General features: G+C 41.5%; 1 protein-coding gene across 4 annotated transcripts in view; it reads left to right on the top strand.

Moving 5' to 3' along the window:
• PHACTR4 (phosphatase and actin regulator 4) overlaps positions 1–20594 on the top strand; it is a 142312-nt gene that overhangs the window by 21427 nt on the left and 100291 nt on the right. For all 4 annotated transcript variants that reach the window (XM_023219456.2, XM_023219455.2, XM_023219459.2 and 1 more), the window contains exon 2: positions 14324–14377. In XM_023219456.2, the coding sequence (XP_023075224.2) occupies positions 14362–14377 (16 nt within the window). In that variant the 5' untranslated portion in view covers positions 14324–14361. The remainder of the gene's footprint in view (positions 1–14323; positions 14378–20594) is intronic.

Genomic DNA, 20594 nt, shown 5'->3' with positions numbered 1-20594 from the left:
TTTTTTTTTTTTTTTTTTTGAGGCAGTGTTTTGTTCTTGTCACCTAGGCTGGAGTGCAATGGCGCAATCTCAGCTCACTGCAACCTCTGCCTCCTGGGTTCAAGCGATTCTTTTGCCTCAGCCTCCCGAGTAGCTGGGATTACAGGCTTATGCCACCACGCCGGCTAATTTTTTTTTTTGTTTTTCATTTTAAAAAATTTTTAGTACAGATGGGGTTTCACCGTGTTGGCCAGGCTGGTCTCAAATTCCTTACCTCAGGTAATCCACCCATCTCGGCCTCCCAAAGTACTGGGATTGCAGGCGTGACCCACCGTGCCTAGCCGTGATGTGCTTTTAAATCAAGTCCAAGAAAATGTAGAAATAACACTTTAGTTGTTCATTCTGCCAGTGTAAATTTAGGTTTCATTATCTTGGTATTTTTAGACATTGTGTATTTTGATCAGGCTTAGAATCATGATAGAATCCAAATCTGCTTTTTTTTGTTTTGCAACTGAAATGGAGGAGTGGGGTGAACTTTAAGACTGCCCACTATGTGCCATGCACAGCCCATTTCTTGGTGTTTTATTTTATAATAAATGCCATTTCATGAGATTCTCATTGAAGATGAGTATTATTATTCTCACTTGAATCCCCAAAGACAAGAAGGTTAAATGATTCTATAGTATTATATTTTGTAACCAGAATCATTAACCAGTTTGTGTGTGATTGATATTTGAACTTGTGCTAATCATTAACCAGTTTGTGTGTGATTGATATTTGAACTTGTGCTAATTTGTCCAATGAAAGATAATGCAAGTTCTCTTAAGCAGTAAATTTTTGTTCTTTTGATTTTTGCCTGACTTGTTAAGCTTTCTCAGGAAGGAGAAGGTTATTTTGAAGAACACAGGTCTAGCATTATAGCAATTGACCATAAAGGAATAGAAAAGGCAGAAAATATTTTCATATTTGATGGTTTCCATCTTAGTAGATTCATTTATATCTGTGTGTACAACCTGAGGCTATCTTGGACATTCAAAATGAAACAAGGAATGAAGCTATTATTAGGGTAGTTGAGAAAAAAAATAAAGTTTGCTTGTTTTTCTTTTTGTTTTTTTTTTTTAAGAGTCTTGCTCTGTCGCCAGGCTGGTGTGCAGTGGCACGATCTCGGCTCACTGCAACCTCCGCCTTCCGGGTTCAAGCGATTCCTCTGCCTCAGCCTCCCGAGTAGCTGGGACTACAGGGGCGTGCCACCACGCCCTGCTAATTTTTTTTTTTGTTGTTGTTGTTGTATTTTTAGTAGAAACGGGTTTTCACCATGTTGGCTAGTATGGTCTTGATCTCCTGACGTCATGATCCGCCCGCCTCTGCCTCCCAAAGTGCTGAGATTATAGGTATGAGCCACGGCCCCTGGCCTAATTTTTGCTTTTAATATCAAGTTTCTAGCCTGTAGTACGTGCTTCTGTGTTGCTTTCACTGAACTGACCTAGCCATGGTTACCAAGTTGAGGAATTGATACATTTGAAGAGTTCTGTTAAAGCTGGGAAGAGGATAATATATTTTAGAATTCTCGTATGCGTATGTTAACACCACCAAGGCTGTGGCTGCCATTAGCAACAGCAGCATTAAATATCTGTTGGGTGGCTGGCCAGGGTGGCTCATGCCTGTAATCTTGGCACTTTGGGAGGCCAACGCGGGCGGATCACAAGGTCAGGAGTTCGAGACCAACCTGGCCAGCGTGGTGAAACCCCGTCTCTACTAAAAATACAAAAAATTAGCCATGCATAGTGGCACGTGCCTGTAGTCCCAGCTACTCAGGAGGCTGAGGCAGGAGAATCACTTGAACCCCACAGGCAAAGGTTGCAGTGAGCCAAGATCATGCCACCGCACTCCAGCCTGGGTGACAGAGTAGGTAGATGCTGTCTCAAAAAATAAAATAGGCTGCGCGCAGTGGCTCATGCCTATAATCCCAGCACTTTGGGAGGCTAAGGCAGGCGGATCACTTGAAGTCAGGAGTTCAAGACCAGCCTGGTCAATGTGGTAAAACCCTGTCTCTACTAAAAATACAAACATTAGCCAGGCGTGGGGGCACATGCCTATAATCCCAGCTACTTGGGAGGCTGAGGCAGGAGAATTGCTTGAACCTGGGAGCTGGAGTTTGCAGTGAGCCAAGATCATGCTACTGTACTCCAGCCTGGGCGACAGAGCAAGACTCTGTCTCAAAAAAGAAAAAAAAAATTAATTAAATGCTAATATTCCAAAGGAAGCACTTTTGAGACAATAGTTTTATCAGATCTCAAATATGTATGTTTTGTATCCATCCTCTGGTTCTGTTTCTGAGAAGAACCCTAATACAGAAGGTATTCTGGAAGACACATTATCCAAGCTTGAGATTTAAAGGAATTAGCTGTATAAAGAGGTAGGAAAGTCCAGGCGCAGTGGCTCATCACATCTGTAATCCCAGCACTTTTGGAGGCCAAGGTGGGTGGATCACATGAGGTCAGGAGTTCAAGACCAGCCTGATCAACATGGACCAACCCCGTCTCTACTAAAAATACAAAATTAGCTGGCTGTTGTGGCGCATGCCTGTAATCCCAGCTACTCAGGAAACTGAGTCAGGAGAATCGCTTGAACCCGGGAGGTGGAGGTTGCGGTGAGCCGAGATTGTGCCGTTGCACTCCAGCCTGGGCAACAGGAGCAAAACTCTGCCTCAAAAAATAAAAAAAGAGGTAGGAAAATTAGTTTTTAAAGGTAAAGGGAACAGCATGTGTAAAGGGGTTAGGTGAGAAGGAATATGATTCATTTAGGAAATGGGACATCATTTGGTTTAAGCAATGTAAAAGACTGGCAGGGGATGGTCAGGAAGGTCAACAGGCTGGATCACACAGGATTATGTAAATCAAGTTAGGACTTTGAACTTCATCTTGGGCAACTTTGTCTTGGGCAATGAAAGGTTATATAGAGAGCAGGGGGATGTTGTGATAAGCTTTTTGTTCTAGAACAGGATTTCTTAATCCAAGTAACGCTTTTTAAAGGAAAATTTTTATTGTTAATCCTCAGTATTGGCTGAAAATATTTTTATTATACTGGTAAGTCAATATTACAAACATAAAAGTAGGTATAAACTGGCCGAGTGTGGTGACTCATGCCTATAATCCCAGCACTTTGGGAGGCCAAGGTAGATGGATGGCTTGAGCCCAGGAATTTGAGACCAGCCTGGGCAACATGACGCAACTCTCTCTCTGCAAAAAAATAGAAAAATTAGCCGGGTGTGGTTGCACGCACCTGTAGTCCCAGCTACTTGGGAGGCTGAGAGATGGGAAGATCACTTGAACCCAGGAAGTGGAGGTTGCAATGAGCCATGATCATGCCACTGGCACTCTAGCCTGGGTGACAGAGCCAGACCCTGTCTCAAAAAAAAAAAAAGAAAGAAAGAAAGAAAATGTAGGTATAAACTTGAGGTACAGGTCTTGAGTATAAAACTAACAAGGTTTCAAATTTTAATATAACAATTATAAAGTGTTAAAATTACTATTAATATGATGAATAGGCCATGCACAGTGGATCACACCTGTAATCCCCACACTTTGAGAAGCAGAAGCGGGTAAATCACCAGAGGTCAGGAGTTTGAGACCAGCCTGGCCAACATGGTGAAACACCATCTCTACTAAAAGTACAAAAATTAGCTGGGCATGGTGGCACATGCCCGTAATCCCAGCTACTCGGGAGGCTGAGGCAGGAGAATCGCTTGAATCCAGGAGGCGGAAGTTTACAGTGAGCCAAGGTCGTGCCACTGCACTCCAGCCTGGGTGACAGAGCGAGACGCCGTCTTAAAAAGTATATATATGATGAATAATTTTGTGTTGAAGTGAAATATCTGCTGTGTATAATTCTTTTTTGAGTTTAGTATGTCTCTACTCTTAAGTGATATGGGATGATTTATTTCTTTTACCACTTTTCAGTATTCACATTGCCAGGAAACTTGTTCCTTTGAAGTTATTTGGTTTTCTCATGGCTCACATACATCATGGACACTTACCTAATTCCACTCCTATTAATTTCTTGTTGGTCTCAGACTATGTAGTACTGTTTGGTGCTAGTGTTAATTTGTTTATTCAGTAAGTATTTTTTTAGTACCTAGTGTATGCACATTCTAAATGTGGGGATATAGTAGTGAACAGAACAGATAAAGTATCTAATGATACTTTCTAGATTGGGAGAGACACAATAAGAACTTAGGTAAGCATATCTATAGATAAATTACAGATAGTATACCATCAGATAGTGATACATTAAAAATAAAAATAAAACAGGGTAAATGGATAGAAAGTGATGAAAAGGGGTTGCCAAGGAAAGGCCTCTTTGAGGGAGTCACGTTTGAGTGACCTGAAATAATGGAGCAAATCATGCAGTTTCTGGGAAAAGAGCATTCCAGGCTGACTGAACAACTGCAAACCCTAGGGTAAAAATGTGCTTGTTATGTTACAGAAACAATTGTAAGCTCAGTATGGCTGAAACAGAGTGGGCAAGAGAAGTTGGAAATGTGGTCAGTGGAGTAGGAGTAGACAGGGACCAGGACATGTAGGATCTTATAGGCCGTGGTAAGAAATCTGCAGTTGTCAGGTGCGATGGCTCATCATACCTGCAATCCCAGCACTTTGGGAGGCCGAGGTGGGCAGATCACTTGAGGTCAGGAGTTTGAGACCAGCCTGGCCAACATGGTGAAACCCCATCTCTTCTAAAAATACAAAAATTAACTGGGCCTCTTGGCGCACGCCTGTAATCCCAGCTACTCGGGAGGTTGAAGCAGGAGAATCGCTCAAACCCAGGAGTCGGAGATTACAGTGAGCTGAGATCGTGCCACTGCACTCCAACCTGGGTGACAGAGCAAGACTCCATCTCAATTAAAAAACAAAAAAAGAAAGAGAGAGAAATCTGGAGTTAATTTCAGATGTGATAGTGTAGCCGGCTTAAGTCTGGCTGCTTGCCACTCAGAGGCTGAAAAAGAGAGAAGCCAGGTGTGGTTTAAAGAAAGCAGTTTTATTAACCAAATGCTAGGAGCTGAGGAATGGCCAGGCTTATACCTTCAAAAGACCATTCCAGTTTTTTGGGCTGAAAGGTTTTTTTTTGAGATGGAGTCTCACTCTGTCACCCAGACTGGAGTGCAGTGGCACAATCTCAGCTTACTGCAACCTCTGCCTCCCGGGTTCAAGTGATTCTCCTGCCTCAGCCTCCAGAGTAGCCAGGATTACAGGTGCACACCACCACTCCCTGCTAATTTTTGTAGTTCTAGTAGAGACAGGGTTTCCCTGTGTTGGCCAGGCTGGTCTTGAACTCCTGACCTCAGGTGATCTGCCTGCTTCAGCCTCCCACAGTGCTGGGATTACAGGTGTGAGCCAACACTCCCAGCCTGAGTGAAGGGTTTTAAGAAGGCAAAGATACGGGAAATATGTGATAGTGGTGCAGGAGAGGGTAGGCCTTCAAATCTTGTTCCCATGGCTGTCTTGAGTTCATCACCTGTCTGGAGTTCTGGTTTTCATCATCCTGACTTCCGCCCAGTAGTGGTGGGCCAACTGTTCAGAACTCCCCTTAGGTGGGAGGATTCTGCAACTGGCTCTGTCTGCCTGGTTTGTTTCAAAATTGGCCCCTGGAATTTGTAAGCAAGCACATAATTAGATAAGTGAGCATTGTTCATGGAAGTACCTAATAGGAAAGGGAAACAAAGAGTTTCAAAATATGTTTCAAGGCTGAAAGCAAGAAAGGAAAAAAGTGTTAAAACACATTTTGAGGCTGGGATACTTGGTTACAATAGGGATATATGACATGCTTTACTTTTTTTTTTTTTTTTTTTTTTTTTGAGATGGAGTCTCGCTCTGTCATCCAGGCTGGAGTGCAGTGGCAAGATCTTGGCTCACTACAACCTCCACCTCTCGAGTTCAAGCCATTCTCCTGCCTCAGCCTCCCAAGTAGCTGGGATTATAGGCGCCCGCCACCACACCCAGCTGTAGAGATGGGGTTTCACCATGTTGGCCAGGCTGGTTTTGAACTGACCTCAGGTGATCTGCCCCCCTTGGCCTCCCAAAACGATAGGCGTGCAGGCATGAGCCACCACACTCTTTTTTTGTTGTTATTGTTGTTAATAAGGCAGGATCTGGCTCTGTTGCCCATGCTGGAGTGCCATGGTGCAATCATAGCTCACTATAACCTCAAACTTCTGGGCTCAAGCTGTCCTCCCACCTCAGAGTAGCTAGGACTACAGGCACGTACCACCATGCTCATCTAATTTTTTAATTTTTTTGTAGAGACAGGGATTTTACTATGTTGCCCAAGCTGGTCTCGACCTCCTGGCCTCAAGTGATCCTCCCACCTCAGTATCCCAAAGTACTGTGATTATAGCCATCAGCCACTGCATCCAGCTCTGCTTTACTTTTTGGAAGGATCACCCAGGCCAGTCTGAGGATAACAGAATATAGGAGTCTGAGTAGAAGGGAGGTTAAGTAGGGGTTGATTGTACTGGTCTAGCAAGAGATGGTGATAGCTTGGACTAGGGTGAGAAGTGGTTTAAATTATGGATGTATTTTGGAGGCAGAGGCAATAAGACTTGGTAATGATTTAATTGTAGCTGTGAGAGAAAGAGAAGAGTCAAGGATGACACCTTGTTGAGCAACTAGAAAACTTAAGCTACCATTTTACTGCAATGATGATACAAAATAGCAGCTTAACACAGATGCCCACTCTTTTTCTAAGTGCTTTACATCTGTTGCCCTATTCATGAATAGGGAATACTGGGGGAAGAATAAATTGGGAGTGGGAAATCAAGAGTTTATTCTTTAAAACATGGTATGTTTGTGAAACTTGCTAGATTTCCAAATAGAGTATTGAGTATGCTGTAGATATATCAGTCTGAGGAAGTTCAGGGGAGATGTTCGGCCTGGAAATAAGAATTTGTTTGTATCATCAGTGTATATAGGGGGTATTAAAAATAGTAGAACTAGGCTAGGCATGTTGGCTTATGTCTGTAATCCCAGCACTTTGGGAGGCCAAGATGGGAGGATCGCTTGAGGTCAGGAGTTTGAGACCAGCCTAGACAACATTGTGACCCCATCTGTACAAAAAGTTTTAAAAATTTAGGCTGAGCACAGTGGCTCACCAGGTGCTGTGGCTCACCATATAGGTTTGAGCATCATCTGTTTATGGGTGGTTACAGAGGCCACAGGAATATTTCTATCTTGCACAGGCATAATCCCAGCACTTTGGGAGGCTGAGGCGAGTGGATCACCTGAGGTCAGGAGTTCGAGACCAGCTGGCCAACATGGTGAAATCCTGTCTCTACTAAAAATACAAAAATTAGCTGGGCATGATGGCAGGTGCCTGTAATCCCAGCTACTAGGGAGGCTGAGGCAGGAGAATCGCTTGAACCCGGGAGGCGGAGGTTGCAGTGAGCTGAGATCACGTCATTGTACTCCAGCCTGGGCAACAAGAGCAAAACTCCATCTCAAAAAACAATAAAATAAAATAAAATAAAATTTTACAATTAGCTGGGTGAGTGGTATGTGCTTGTAGTCCTAGCTACTCAGGAGGCTGAGGTGGGAGGATCAGTTGAGCTCAGTAGTTCACAGCTTCAGTGAGTTATGATTGCGCTGCTGCACTCCAGCTTGGGTGACAGAGACCCTGTCTCAAAAAAAAAAAAAAAAGTAGGACTGGATGAGATGACTAGTCAGGGTTCATTTTGCAGGGGAGGGGTTGATTACTGCTTCTCTAGGAGGTATTTAGAAATTTAGTGGGCTAGGCCAGGTGCGGTGGCTCACGCCTGTAATCTCAGCACTTTGGGAGGCCGAGGCAGATGGATCACGAGGTCAGGAGTTCGAGATCAGCCTGACCAACATGGTGAAACCGCGTCTGTACTAAAAATACAAAAATTAGCCGGGTGTGGTGACAGTGGCAGGTGCCTGTAATTCCTGCTACTCAGGAGGCTGAGGCAGGAGAATCGCTTGGACTTCGCAGCAGAAGTTGCAGTGAACTGAGATCATGCCACTGCACTCCAACCTGGGCAACAGAGTGAGACTCCATCTCAAAATAAATAAATAAAAATAAATAAATAAATAAATAAATAAAATTTAGTGGGCTGATTTTGGACATCCTAATCACTGGAGAGGCTGTGGGCATTTAATGGGCTGGAGTGAGGGATACTAAGTGAGGGTTGCTAAATGTCCTGCAGTGTATAGGACAATACACAATAAAGAATTATTTCTGCCACATGCCAATTATATTCTAGGGAGTAGAGGAGTAAAGATAGCAAGGAGATGAGATTTAAGGACCAAATCCTGGGATTCTGCAACATGTAGAGGTCAGGAAGAGGAGGAGGTTTCTGCCAAAGAGACTACCTCAGTTGAACTAGGAAAACAAAGACCAGAAGGTCCATAGATCCCAGTTTAGTGAACACTTAACAGTTACTAGGCCTGAAACACAGATTGGAGGGGAACAGTCCAGAGGAAGTGAGAATATTTTGGATTCTATTGTGTCTTTAGGCAATGAAGATGAAGACAAAGATCTAAGATATGTTTTGGAAGTCACTCATGAAGTAGAGGACGAGACTTCTCATTTGATCAGTTAGGTGGATGGTGAAAGCTGCAGGAAGAAGGAGTAAGGTTAAGTAGGAGGTAGATAATGAGTTGTGCATGTATAACAGAGGTTTGTAGATAATCTAAGTGGAGATGTTGAGTGAGTTGGACATGTGAATTTAGATCTCATTCATATGAAAAAAATAGTTATTGAGCACTTGCTGTTTTTCAGGAACTATTTTAGGTGTTGGAGATACAGCAGTGGACAAAAACAGGCAAAATACCTGTCCTGAAAGAGCTTATATTTTAGTGAGAGGAGATGACAAATTTAAAAGGTAAATATGTAGTATATTAGAATAAGTGCTTTGAGAAATAGCTGGAAAAAGAGATAAAGCTGAGGTAGAGTGGTCTTGGTGATTTGATTGCAATTTAAGGTAGGGTGACGAGGAAGACTTAACTGAGAAGGTAACATTTAAGCAAAGTCCCAAAGGAATTGAGAAATGAATATGTAGGGGAAGAATATTCCAGTGCAGAGGGCCTTAGCATGCCTGGCACATCGAAGGAACAGCAAGGAGGTTCATCTGCCTGGAGTTTAGTGAGAAAGGAGAAGAGTACTTGAACATAATGGGAGTATGTGACTTTTGTCTTAGGGCATTATAAGCTGTTGAAAGGGCTTTGGCTTTTACCTTGAGCTTCCAAGAAAGATCTAGACTGAAAATATGTATAGATTTGAGCATCATCTGTTTATGGGTGATTACAGAGATCATAGGAATATTTCTGTCTTGCACAGGCATCCAGTTAGTGGAGACACAAAGTAGGCTTCTCTGCAAAAACTACACAGGATTTTTCTAGCAAGACATCCTTCTGTTTGTGATTCTGTTAAGAACAGGCGTATTTTGTTAATGGAAACTTTCCATCACAAACCTAGGATCATCCCCTAGGATTGATATTATAACATCAATCAAAAGAAGTAGATGAATTCTTTGCTTTGGAAGAGTTCAGTATAATCTAATAGAGAAATTAGAGGTCTATAAGAGTCCCTTGGAACATGTGAAAGGATCATGTGGTATTGGAAAATTGCGATCTGTGATTTCAATAGCTTAGTATTAGAATTTGGAAAGTATCAGATGGCTGGCAAACTGTCAGCAAAGTCCTATTCTTAAAGGAGTACTGTCCTAGGTTGGGTTATCTTTGAGGCAGACTCTGATAGTACAGCCTGAAGAATGCTTTTTAGGAAGTGCTCTTGGGATCAACACCCGTGGAAGGGAGGGGACAGGAGCAGCAGTATTTGGCCACAGGGAGAAGTCATGCGGCAGTAGAGATCCAACAGGAGCCTTAGTGGACCCCACAGGGGCTCTGGAGCTAAAATGACCTTTTAGAGTTGTCTCGTGTACTGTAACGGCTGAGCTTACACTCTGGTCTTGATTGGATGTGGACTTCTGAGAAGGATGTGACCTTCCTTGAGTCAACTCTTTATATCTGAGGCACTCCCTGAAAGGATTGACAGTGGTAGGCTGTCTCCCAACAGCAGTCTTGTCATTCCTTAATGGGGGATCCAGCCAGTGCAACAGCATGCTCCCACAATATACCCTTGTGTTGCTCGATCTACTGCTTAAAAAACAAAACAAAACAAAAAACAGTATTTTTGAGATATAATTCATATACTGTAAAATTTACAGTTACTTTACAGTTTATAGTGTATAACAATGGCTTTTAATATATTTGCAAGTTGTATAACCATCACTCTAACCAATTTTAGAACATTTTAATTACCCCCAAAAAAACTCTGTTCCCCTTAGCTGTCACTCTCTAATCTCCTCCCCACCCACCCCCAACATAGACCACTGCAAACTTTCTGACTCTATAGACTTACCTATTATGGACATTTCATGTAAGTGGAATCATAGGCTGTATGGTCCTTTGTGATTAACCTCTTTCATTTAGTGTGTTTTAAATGTTTATCCATGTTGTAACATGTATCAATACTTCATTTCTTTTTATGCTGAATGTTCCATTGTATTTATTTTGTTTATCCAGTGATCAGTGGATAGACATTGGGTGGTTTTCACTTTTTAGCTATTATGAATAGTGCTGCTATGAACATTTGTATAAAAGTTTTTCATTTGTTTGTTTTGGGGACGTTTGTTTTTGTAGTTAGCTGGGACTACAGGCACGGGCCACCACGCCTGAGTAATTTCTGTATTTTTTGTAGAGACGGGGTTTCACCATTTTGGCTAGGCTTGTCTCGAACTCCTGACCTCAATGGATCTACCTGCTTTGTCCTCCCAAAGTGCTGGGATTACAGGCATGAGCCACGCACCTGGCCTGTGTACAAGGTTTTGTATGGACGTCCCTTTATTTTTTTTTTTTTTTTTTTTTTTTTTGAGACGGAGTCTCGCTCTGTCGCCCAGGCTGGAGTGCAGTGGCCGGATCTCAGCTCACTGCAAGCTCCACCTCCCGGGTTTACGCCATTCTCCTGCCTCAGCCTCCTGAGTAGCTGGGACTACAGGCGCCCGCCACCTCGCCCGGCTAGTTTTTTGTATTTTTTAGCAGAGACGGGGTTTCACAGTGTTAGCCAGGATGGTCTCGATCTCCTGACCTCGTGATCCGCCCGTCTCGGCCTCCCAAAGTGCTGGGATTACAGGCTTGAGCCACCGCACCCGGCCTTCTTTTTTTTTTTTTTAAGATAGAGTTTCGCACTGTAACCCAGGCTGGAGTGCAGTTGCGCCATCTCAGCTCCCTGCAACCTCCACCTCCCGGGTTCAAGTGACTCCTGCCTCAGCCTCCCAAGTAGCTGGGACTACAGGCCCCTGCCACCGTGCCCAGCTAATTTTTGTATTTTTAGTAGAGACAGGGTTTCACCCTATTGACCAGGCAGGTCTCAAACTCCTGACCTCAGGTGATCTGCCCGCCTTGGCCTCCCGAAGTGCTGGGATTACAGGCGTGAACCACCGCACCTGGCCTTGACATATGTTTTTACTTCTCTTGGATATATACCTAGGAGTGGATCATATGGTAAACTCTATGTTTAACTGTTTGGTGAACTGTTACTCTTCCAAATCAGCTACATCATTTTACATTCTCACCAGCAGTGTGTTGGGGCCCCAGTTTCTCTACATCTTTCCTAATACTTGTTATTTATTTATTTAAGTTTTATTTTACGTTCAGGGTACACATACATGTTCTGGTTTGTTATGTTGGTAAACTGTGTGTCACGGGAGTTTGGTGTACAGATAATTTAGTCACCCCGGTAATAACCATAGTACCTGAGAGGTATTTTTTCTGATCCCCTCATCCTTCACCCTCAAGCAAGCCCAGTGTCTGTTGTTCCCCTTCTAGTATCCATGTGTTCTTGGTTTAGCTCCCAACACTGTTATTACCTCTTTTATTTATTATAGCCATCATAATGGGTGTGAAGTGTTATTTCATTGTGACATTGATTTGCATTTCCTGTAGGGCTAAAGATGTTGAATATCTTTTCATGTGCCTATTGACTGTATATCTTCTCTTATGAAATGTTTATGTACATCCTTTGCCCATTTTTAAATTGGGTTGTCTTTGTTATTGAGTCATTGTTCTTTATGTATTCTAGATATAGGTTCCTTATCAGATAGATGATTTGCAAAAATTTTCTCCCATTCTGTGTGTTGCCTTATCACTTTTTTGATGGTGTCCTTTGAAGCACAAAACTTTAAATTTTTTTCTTTTTCTTTTTTCTTTTTTGAGACTGAATCTTACTCTGTTGCCCAGGCTGGAGTTCAGTGGCATGGTGTGAGATCACTGCAACTTCCGACTCCCAGGTTCAAGCGATTCTCATGGCTCAGCCTCCTGAGTAGCTGGGACTACAGGTGCAGGCCACCATGCCCAGCTGATTTTTGTGTTTTTAGTAGAGACAGGGTTTCACCATGTTGGCCAGTCTGGTCTCAAACTCCTGACCTCAGGTGATCCACCCACCTCGGCCTCCCAAAGTGCTGGGATTACAGGCATGAACCACCACGCCTGACCCCAAGTATGTGTATTTCAATTTCACATTCGGTGACCAGGGAATGACCACCCGTTAGGAGTTCAAGATCAGCCTGGCCAACATGGTGAAACCCCGTCTCTACTAAAAATACAAAAATTAGCTGGGCGTGGTGGCAGGTGCCTGTAATCCCAGGTACTCAAGAGGCTGAGGCAGGAGAATCACTCGAACTCAGGAGGCAGAGGTTGCAGTGAGCCGAGATTGCACCATTGCACTCCAGCCTGGGCAATGAACGAAACTCCGTCTTAAAAAAAAAAAGAAAGAAAGAAAAAGAAAAAAATAATCTCACTAGCACAGAACTCAAATTTCTACCTATCTTAGTAAACAATCAAAAGCACATTTCACTTTATGCCTCAATTGACTGCTGGCCAACCATAACTTCTATAGCAGCTCTCACTTTGATACTCTCTAGTAAATTTAAGTTATATTTAAGGTTAATTTCAATTGAATTTAATTGTTTAATAAATTCGATTGATAAGATTATATTAAAATTTAGGTTATGTTTACTTAAGTGAAGCAAGGAGGTAAGTCAGAATAAAAACTTAGGTTTACAGTACAAACCTATGGAGTTGTCATGTATTATTCTAGTTTATCATATGGTCATGTTCTTTAGAATTTGTCACCAGGCTACTATAATAAAACTCAATTTACCAAATTCTTCAAGAATTAACTTGGTAATAAAGCTACAAAATTTATGAATCAGTACAGACTGCCCTCTTGTGTTCAAACTAAGGATGGATCTAATTGATGAACTAGGTAAAAACTATTCTTGAGGGGGAAAAAAAAGCCAAGATCCTAAAGAAATCATCTAAAGTCGTTAAAAGCAGAAACATTCTGATCTTACAAGGTAATAAAGAGCAGTCTTCTCAAAGCAAGACAAAAGCTGTTAATCTGAGCCAGATGATTGCTAGTACCAGTAGCCTGTGAGCCACCGTGCCTGGCCCTATAACTGCATCTTACTCCCAAGTTTCTCCAATCATTCCTATCCAGTAGGTTGTGATTTATAAAAAGCAGGCTCTGAATTGGAGTTTAGTATTTAGACTGTTAGGGAATGACCTTAGGATAAAAACCACAGGAGGAGTAGGAAGCTGGATAGGGCAGATTTGACACTTGTCTTAACTGGGGGTGCAGGAGGTTGTATATTATACTTAGTCAACTTTCATTTGAAATATTTTTTGTTTTATTTTCATACTTGAGTGGATAAACTTACAGCTTACTGAACCATCCTCCTGTGTCTAAAATAACTTCCATTTTCCTTAGGCAAAACCAATTTCCTTCTTCAAAGATGTTCCTCATGCCCTTTCTCAGGTGTTGTATTTTTCTTACAAAAAAAGTTGCCTTTTTCCTTACACTCTCGTAAATTCAAAATGAGGATTGGAAAGGGAGCTTATTTGAGGAAACTGAGAATAATATGTTTTAAGACAAAAATTAGCCTTAAATGTTTTATGATAATCTAGTATTGTATATCTGTATCTCAATTCCCCTAAAATAACTCCCAGCCTGGCACAGTCACAGGCTGTTGTAATCCTCAAGAGGCCGACGTGGGAGGATCACTTAAGCCCAAGAGTTAAAATCCAGTCTGGGCAACATAGGGAGATCCTGTCTCAAAAAAAAAAAATGCTGTCATTTAATAAGTTGTACATTTCTATAATGTTCCACTTTTAAACTACGGTCAATGTTACTGAATTAGGATTATATTTTTAAAAGCATAAAAGGTGATAGACTATATGTATTAAGTGTATCATTTACCTTTTTCTCTTTTTAGAAACAATATCTCATCTCCCTAAACTGGTTAATAGTGGCATGGAAGATCCATTTGGTGAGTATCACCTACATTTTTCTTAGTAAATGACATTTCTGTTTTATCCTTACCTCCATTAAAGCTTTGAGAGTTAATTGTTTTTTTTCATATTCAGTATGCTACTCTCCAGAATAATGGGTCTCAAACTTTTTGCTTCTATAAGGATCCAGTTATATACTTAATGATAGAGTGCCAATGACCTTTTGTTTATTTGACATATCTATTGATATTTGCAGTATTATAAATTAAACCTGAGAAACTTTAAAAATATTACTTTGTTTAAAAACAACATTGATAAACCCATTATATATTACACAAATAATATTTTTAATGAAAAAAATCAAGAACCATTTGACAAATTAAAATGAGAAATTTAAATTTCTGTATCTTATCTGGGTGTGGTGGCTGACGCCTGTAATCCTAGCACCTTGGGAAGCTGAGGCAGGCAGATCACTTGAGGCTGCGAGTTCGAGACCAGCCTGGCCAACATGACAAAACCCTGTCTCTACGAAAAATACAAAAATTTAGCAGGGCATGGTGGCACACACCTGTAATCCCAGCTACTCTGGAGGCTGAGACATGAGAAACGCTTGAATCCAGGAAGCAGAGATTGCAATGAGCTAAGATGTTGCCATTGCGCTGCATCCTAGGCAACAGAGCAAGTCTCTGTCTCAAAAAAAGAAAAATAAGTAAATAAATTTCTCTATCTTAATTCAGTAACTTATATATACTTCTCTTTGGTTGGAAATGTAGTTCTGCTCATATTTCAGGAACAAGTGTGCTTTATAGTGCTTCATTAGTACTTGGCCAATGAAAGATAACATGGAAGTGACTGGGCGCGGTGGCTCATGCCTGTAACCCCAGCACTTTGGGAGGCCGAGATGAGCAGATCACTTGAGGTCAGGAGTTCGAGACCAACCTGGCTGATATGGTGAAACCCCATCTCTACTAAAAATACAAAAATTAGCTGGGCATGGTGGCGGGTGCCTGTAATCTCAGCTACTTGGGAGGCTGAGGCAGGAGAAACACTTGAGGACTGGAAGGTGGAGGTTGCAGTGAGCTGGAATCACGCCACTGCACTCTAGCCTTGGCGACACAGGAAGACTCTGTCTCAAAAAAAAAGAAAATAAAAGAAAATAAAAAGATAACATGGAAGTAATCATAATAGCAGGCATGTGTAATATATATGTGTGTGTGTGTGTGTCTATATATACATATAATTTTTTTATTTTTTTATTTTTGGAGATAGTGTCTCACTTTGTCACCGAGGCTGGAGTGCAGTGGCACCATCAGAGCTCACTGCAGCCTTGACCTCCTGGGCTCAGGCAGTCCTTTCAACTCAGCCTCCTGAGTAGCTGGGACTACAGGTGTGCACCCCTATGCCTGACTGATTTTTTTTTTTTTTTTGGTAGAGACAGGGCTTTGCCTTGTTGAGTAGGTGCTTCTGAAATTCCTAGGCTCAAGGGATCCACCTGCCTTGGCCTCCCAAAGTGTTGGAATTACAGGCATGAGCCACTGCACCCAGCCTAATACTTCTAATTAAGTTTAGCCTGCATATATTTCATCTAGCAACATGAGTAAGGGAATGTAAGCCTAGATATACAAAGGTTTAATGTCTGCCTTTTTGGCGATAAAGTCATTTACTGTGTGTGGAACCCCTTTTCATTTCTTTCTTTCTTTCTTTCTTTTTTTTTTTTAAAGACTGGGTATCACTGTGTTGCCCAGGCTGGAGTTTAGTGGCTATTCACAGACGCAATCATAGCATGCTACATCCTTGAACTCCTGGGCTCAAGCAGTCTTCCTGCTTTAGTCTCCCACTGTGTTTGGATGTTAAGGGGTGAAGAAGACTGAGTTAAGAGGCTGTTGCATTCAGTATTAATTATGCATATTTCCCATGTAGCTAGGACTACAGGCGTACTCCACCACTCCTGGCCCTATTTTTAACTGATGCTCATTTCAAAGTGAGAGATATGTCTTAGGATATCACATTTTTTGAAACCATAACATTGACTAGGAAGACTAGTTAGGAAGTACTTTTCATTTTAAAATACACATTAGCAAAAAAGAAAAAAAAGAAATCAGAGGCAGTTTTACTGGTTTAATTTCAGCATGCTGGAGGAAGCATTTGATTCAAGCATTTGCTGATCCTTCATCACACGGGAAGAAGTCTGAATCCCTTTTTATGCCAGTGCAGCTTGAGGAAGTATAGTAAAAATACTACTATATAATAGCCACTGAGATTAGGTTTTTTGGGCTACTGGTACTAGCAATCATCTGGCTCAGATTAAGAGCTTTTGCCTTGCCTTGAGAAGACTACTCTTTATTACCTTGTAAGATCAGAATTTTTCTGCTTTTAGCAACCTTAAATGATTTCTTTAGGACCTTGGCTTTTTTTTCCCCCGGAAGAGTAGTTTTTAGGATTACACCTAGTTCATCAATTAGATCCATCCTTAGTTTGAACACAAGAGGGCAGTGTGTACTTAGTCATAAATTTTTTTTTTTTTTTGGAGACAGAGTCTCGTTCTGTTGCCAAGCTGGAGTGCAGTAGCGCGATCTGGGCTCACTGCAACCTCCGCCTCCCGAGTTCAAGCAATTCTCCTGCCTCAGCCTCCTGAGTAGCTGGGACTACATGCACATGCCACCACACCTGGCTCATTTTTTGTATTTTTAGTAGAGATGGGGTTTCACCATGTTGGCCAGGATGATCTCAAGCTCCTGACCTCGTGATCTGCCCAGCACCTTGGCCCCCCAAAGTGCTGGGATTACAAGCGTGAGCCACCATGCCTGGCCACTTATTCACAAATTTGTAGCTTCATTACCAAGTTAAATCTTGAAGAATTTGGTAAATTAAGTTTTATCATAGTAGTCTCGTGACAAATTCTAAAGAACATGACCATATGATAAACTAGAATAATGCATGACAACTCCATAGGTTTGTACTGGAAACCTAAGTTTTCATTCTGACTACCTCCTTGCTTCACTTAAGTAAACATAACCTAAATTTTAATATAATCTTATCAATCATTTATTATTAAACAATTAAATTCAACTGAAATTAACCTTAAATATAACTTAAATTTTCTAGGGAGTATCACGTGAGAGTTGCTACAGAAGTTACAGTTGGCCAGTAGTCAATTGAAGCATAAAGTGAAATGTGCTTTTGATTGTTTACTAAGATAGGTAGAAATTTGAGTTCTGTGCTAGTGAGATTATTTTTTTCTTTTTCTTTTCTTTTTTTTATTTGAGACGGAGTTTTGCTCTTGTTACCCAGGCTGGAGTGCAATGGCACAATCTCACTTCACTGCAACCTCCGCCTCCCAGGTTCAAGTGATTCTCCTGCCTGAGCCTCCTCCTGAGTAGCTGGGATTACAGGCACCTGCCACCACGCCCAGCTAATTTTTGTATTTTTAGTAGAGACGGGGTTTCACCATGTTGGCCAGGCTGGTCTTGAACTCCTGACCTCAGGTAATCCACCCGCCACAGCCTCCTAAAGTGCTGGGATTGCAGGCGTGAGCCACCATGCCCGGCTGAGATTATTTTTTATTTTGTTGGTTTGTTTTTGGTTTTTGGGGTTTTTTTTGAGATGGAGTCTTGCTCTGTCACCCAGGCTGGAGTGATCTCAGCTCACTGCAACCTCCGCCTCCCGGGTTCAAGCAGTTCTCCTGCCTCAGTCTCCCAAGTAGCTGCTACAGGCGCCTGCCACCACGCCCAACTAATTTTTGTATTTTTAATAGAGACGGGGTTTTGCCATATTGGCCAGGGTGATCTTGAACTCCTGACCTCAGGTAATCCACCTGCCTTGGCTTCCCAAAGTGTTTGGATTACAGGTGTGAGCCAACACACCTGGCCTGAGATTATTTTTTTCTAAACACTTATTTAAATCTTGGAATTTGTAAATTAACATTCATTCAATCATAATATGAATTTTAGAGAAAAACAGAAATGATTCATAGTTATATTTAACAACCAGTCTGCTCTGTCTCCATTTTTCCTTCTAAACGTTATACTGATTTTTTTCTTAGTTGTTTACTATACATATACACACATATACATATGATAAGAATTTGGTTTACTCAGTGCCATTTGACAAAGAAAAGAATTGAGGATGTAAAATGAGTCTATTTCTTTTGGTGGAGTGAGAATTTTGTTATAATTAAGTTAGCTAATAATTAAGTAAAAATATTGAAAAAGAGATAAAAGACTGCACATTGTCTACAGTGTACACGGCTTGGATGATGGTTGCACCAGAATCTCAGAAATCACCACTAAAGCACTTATTCATGTGACCAAATACTACCTGTTCCCCAAAAACCTATTGAAGTAAAAAATAACATAAAAGAAAAGAAAAGAAAAAAACAAAACAAACTGCGCCCCCCCACCGCTGAAAGAAAGAAAGAAAAAAAGAAAGAAAGAAAGAATTATTTGTGGTATTCTGGAAATAAAAGTAGTGAAGGATTTTTACGAATAAAGTACCAGAAGGATAAACCTAAGGTCTCTAGGACCTTTTCTACCTGGACAGATACTTACACATTTCATTATATGATATTTAAATATCATGTTCGTTAATATCACTGTTGGTCTCATTGAAAAAAATGTTAAATGTTGGGAAGCTGTCAAGCTCACTCTGGGTGTAAATTTTCCAAAGTTGGAATTTCACTTGAAAGCTTGAATTCTGTCACTAGCAACAAATACTGTTAATTTTCGTTATTAGTGACAGGCTTACTTTTGAGAAAATGCCTGTCAGCTATCTAAGCTTGCATAACATAGCTTTTTGTTCAGTCTTTCAAGTAAAAATAGTATTCCATGAAGAAAACTGTCTAGTTCAGTTTGCAACTCAATTACACAAATGCCTTTCCTGGAGATAACCATCATACTTAGTATACAAATGTGCTTTATACATATTTCTGTTTCATCATATACAGTAATAAAAATATATGTACTAAAGGGTTGATATTTATTAAAACTAATATTTTTATTGCTTTATCAAGGACATTCTTAAAATTGAATTTATTTTTCACTATAACTGTGTAGTTATGAAGAATACAATGATTTCTGCTACAGTTTGGTGCTGTTGCCTTGATTTGTGTTAAGGTGCTAACAGTTTTGCTCACCATTTCTTTTGTACAATCAGTGCAAGTGTCAACACAGTGGAAAAGGCAAATAATTTTTTTGTATTCTTTTTTTTTTGAGACGGAGTCTCGCTCTGTCACCCAGGCTGGAGTGCAGTGGCACAATCTCGGCTCACAACAAACTCTGCTGTGAGCCTACCAAGTAGCTGGGACTACAGGCGCCCGCCCCAAAGCCCAGCTAATTTTTTTGTATTTTTAGTAGAGACGGGGTTTCACCATGTTAGCCAGGATGGTCTCGATCTCCTGACCTCATGATCCGCCTGCCTTGGCCTCCCAAAGTGCTGGGATTACAGGCATGAGCCACCGCGCCTGGCCAATTTTTTTGTATTCTTATGTATTTAGTTTTACCTCTTGGACTTCTGAAAGGATCTCAGGGATCCCCAGAGATCAGCAGATTATACTTGCTTCATTTTCCTGATGTTCCTAGAGGCCGGCCCTTCTATGGAAGTTATGAGTAAAGTTAAGACTTAATCATGGAGATTGTATTGGGCAGGGTTTCAGTGTGGACTAGGTCTTGGGCATTTGACAGAAATATGGTCAGAGGGAGTGATCAACTCTGTGGTTTCTCCTAAGCAGGAGTACCCTGCACCACTACCCCCCGGCTGCAGGAGGTGAGCAGTGGGCCAGTGAGCATTACAGTCTGAGCTCTACCTCCTGTCAGATCAGTGATTAGATGGAACAATTTTATCCCAAACCACCCCAACACCCCTGTCTGTAGAAAAATTGTCTTCTATGAACCCGGTCCCTGGTGCCAAAAAGGTTGGGGACCGCTGGGTTAAAGAAACTTCTGTGGGGTGAAATGAGTGTCTGGAACTCATTAGGCAACGAAGTATGTTCAAAGAAGAAATCCATAAGCATTTAGTCAAGACAGGCTGAGGGCCAGGCTCTCCTGGGTACTGTGTTCTTAGCTTTAAAAAGCATAAATGGCAGCAGAGATATTGATGATGACAGCCTTCAATATGTCTCTTGAGTCACATTGCTCCAGTCTGTTCAGGTGGCCTTGCAGTCTGTAGAGGTGGTATGCGACTGTTATCCTGGGTTATCCAGTCTCCATTTTCCTGGCAACTTTGCTTCTTTCCTGTGTTAGCTCCTTTGTTTCCTAAACC

Source organism: Piliocolobus tephrosceles, chromosome 1 (assembly GCF_002776525.5).
Source record: "Piliocolobus tephrosceles isolate RC106 chromosome 1, ASM277652v3, whole genome shotgun sequence".
Lineage (NCBI taxonomy): Eukaryota > Metazoa > Chordata > Mammalia > Primates > Cercopithecidae > Piliocolobus > Piliocolobus tephrosceles.
This window is presented reverse-complemented; position numbering and strand designations above follow the sequence as displayed.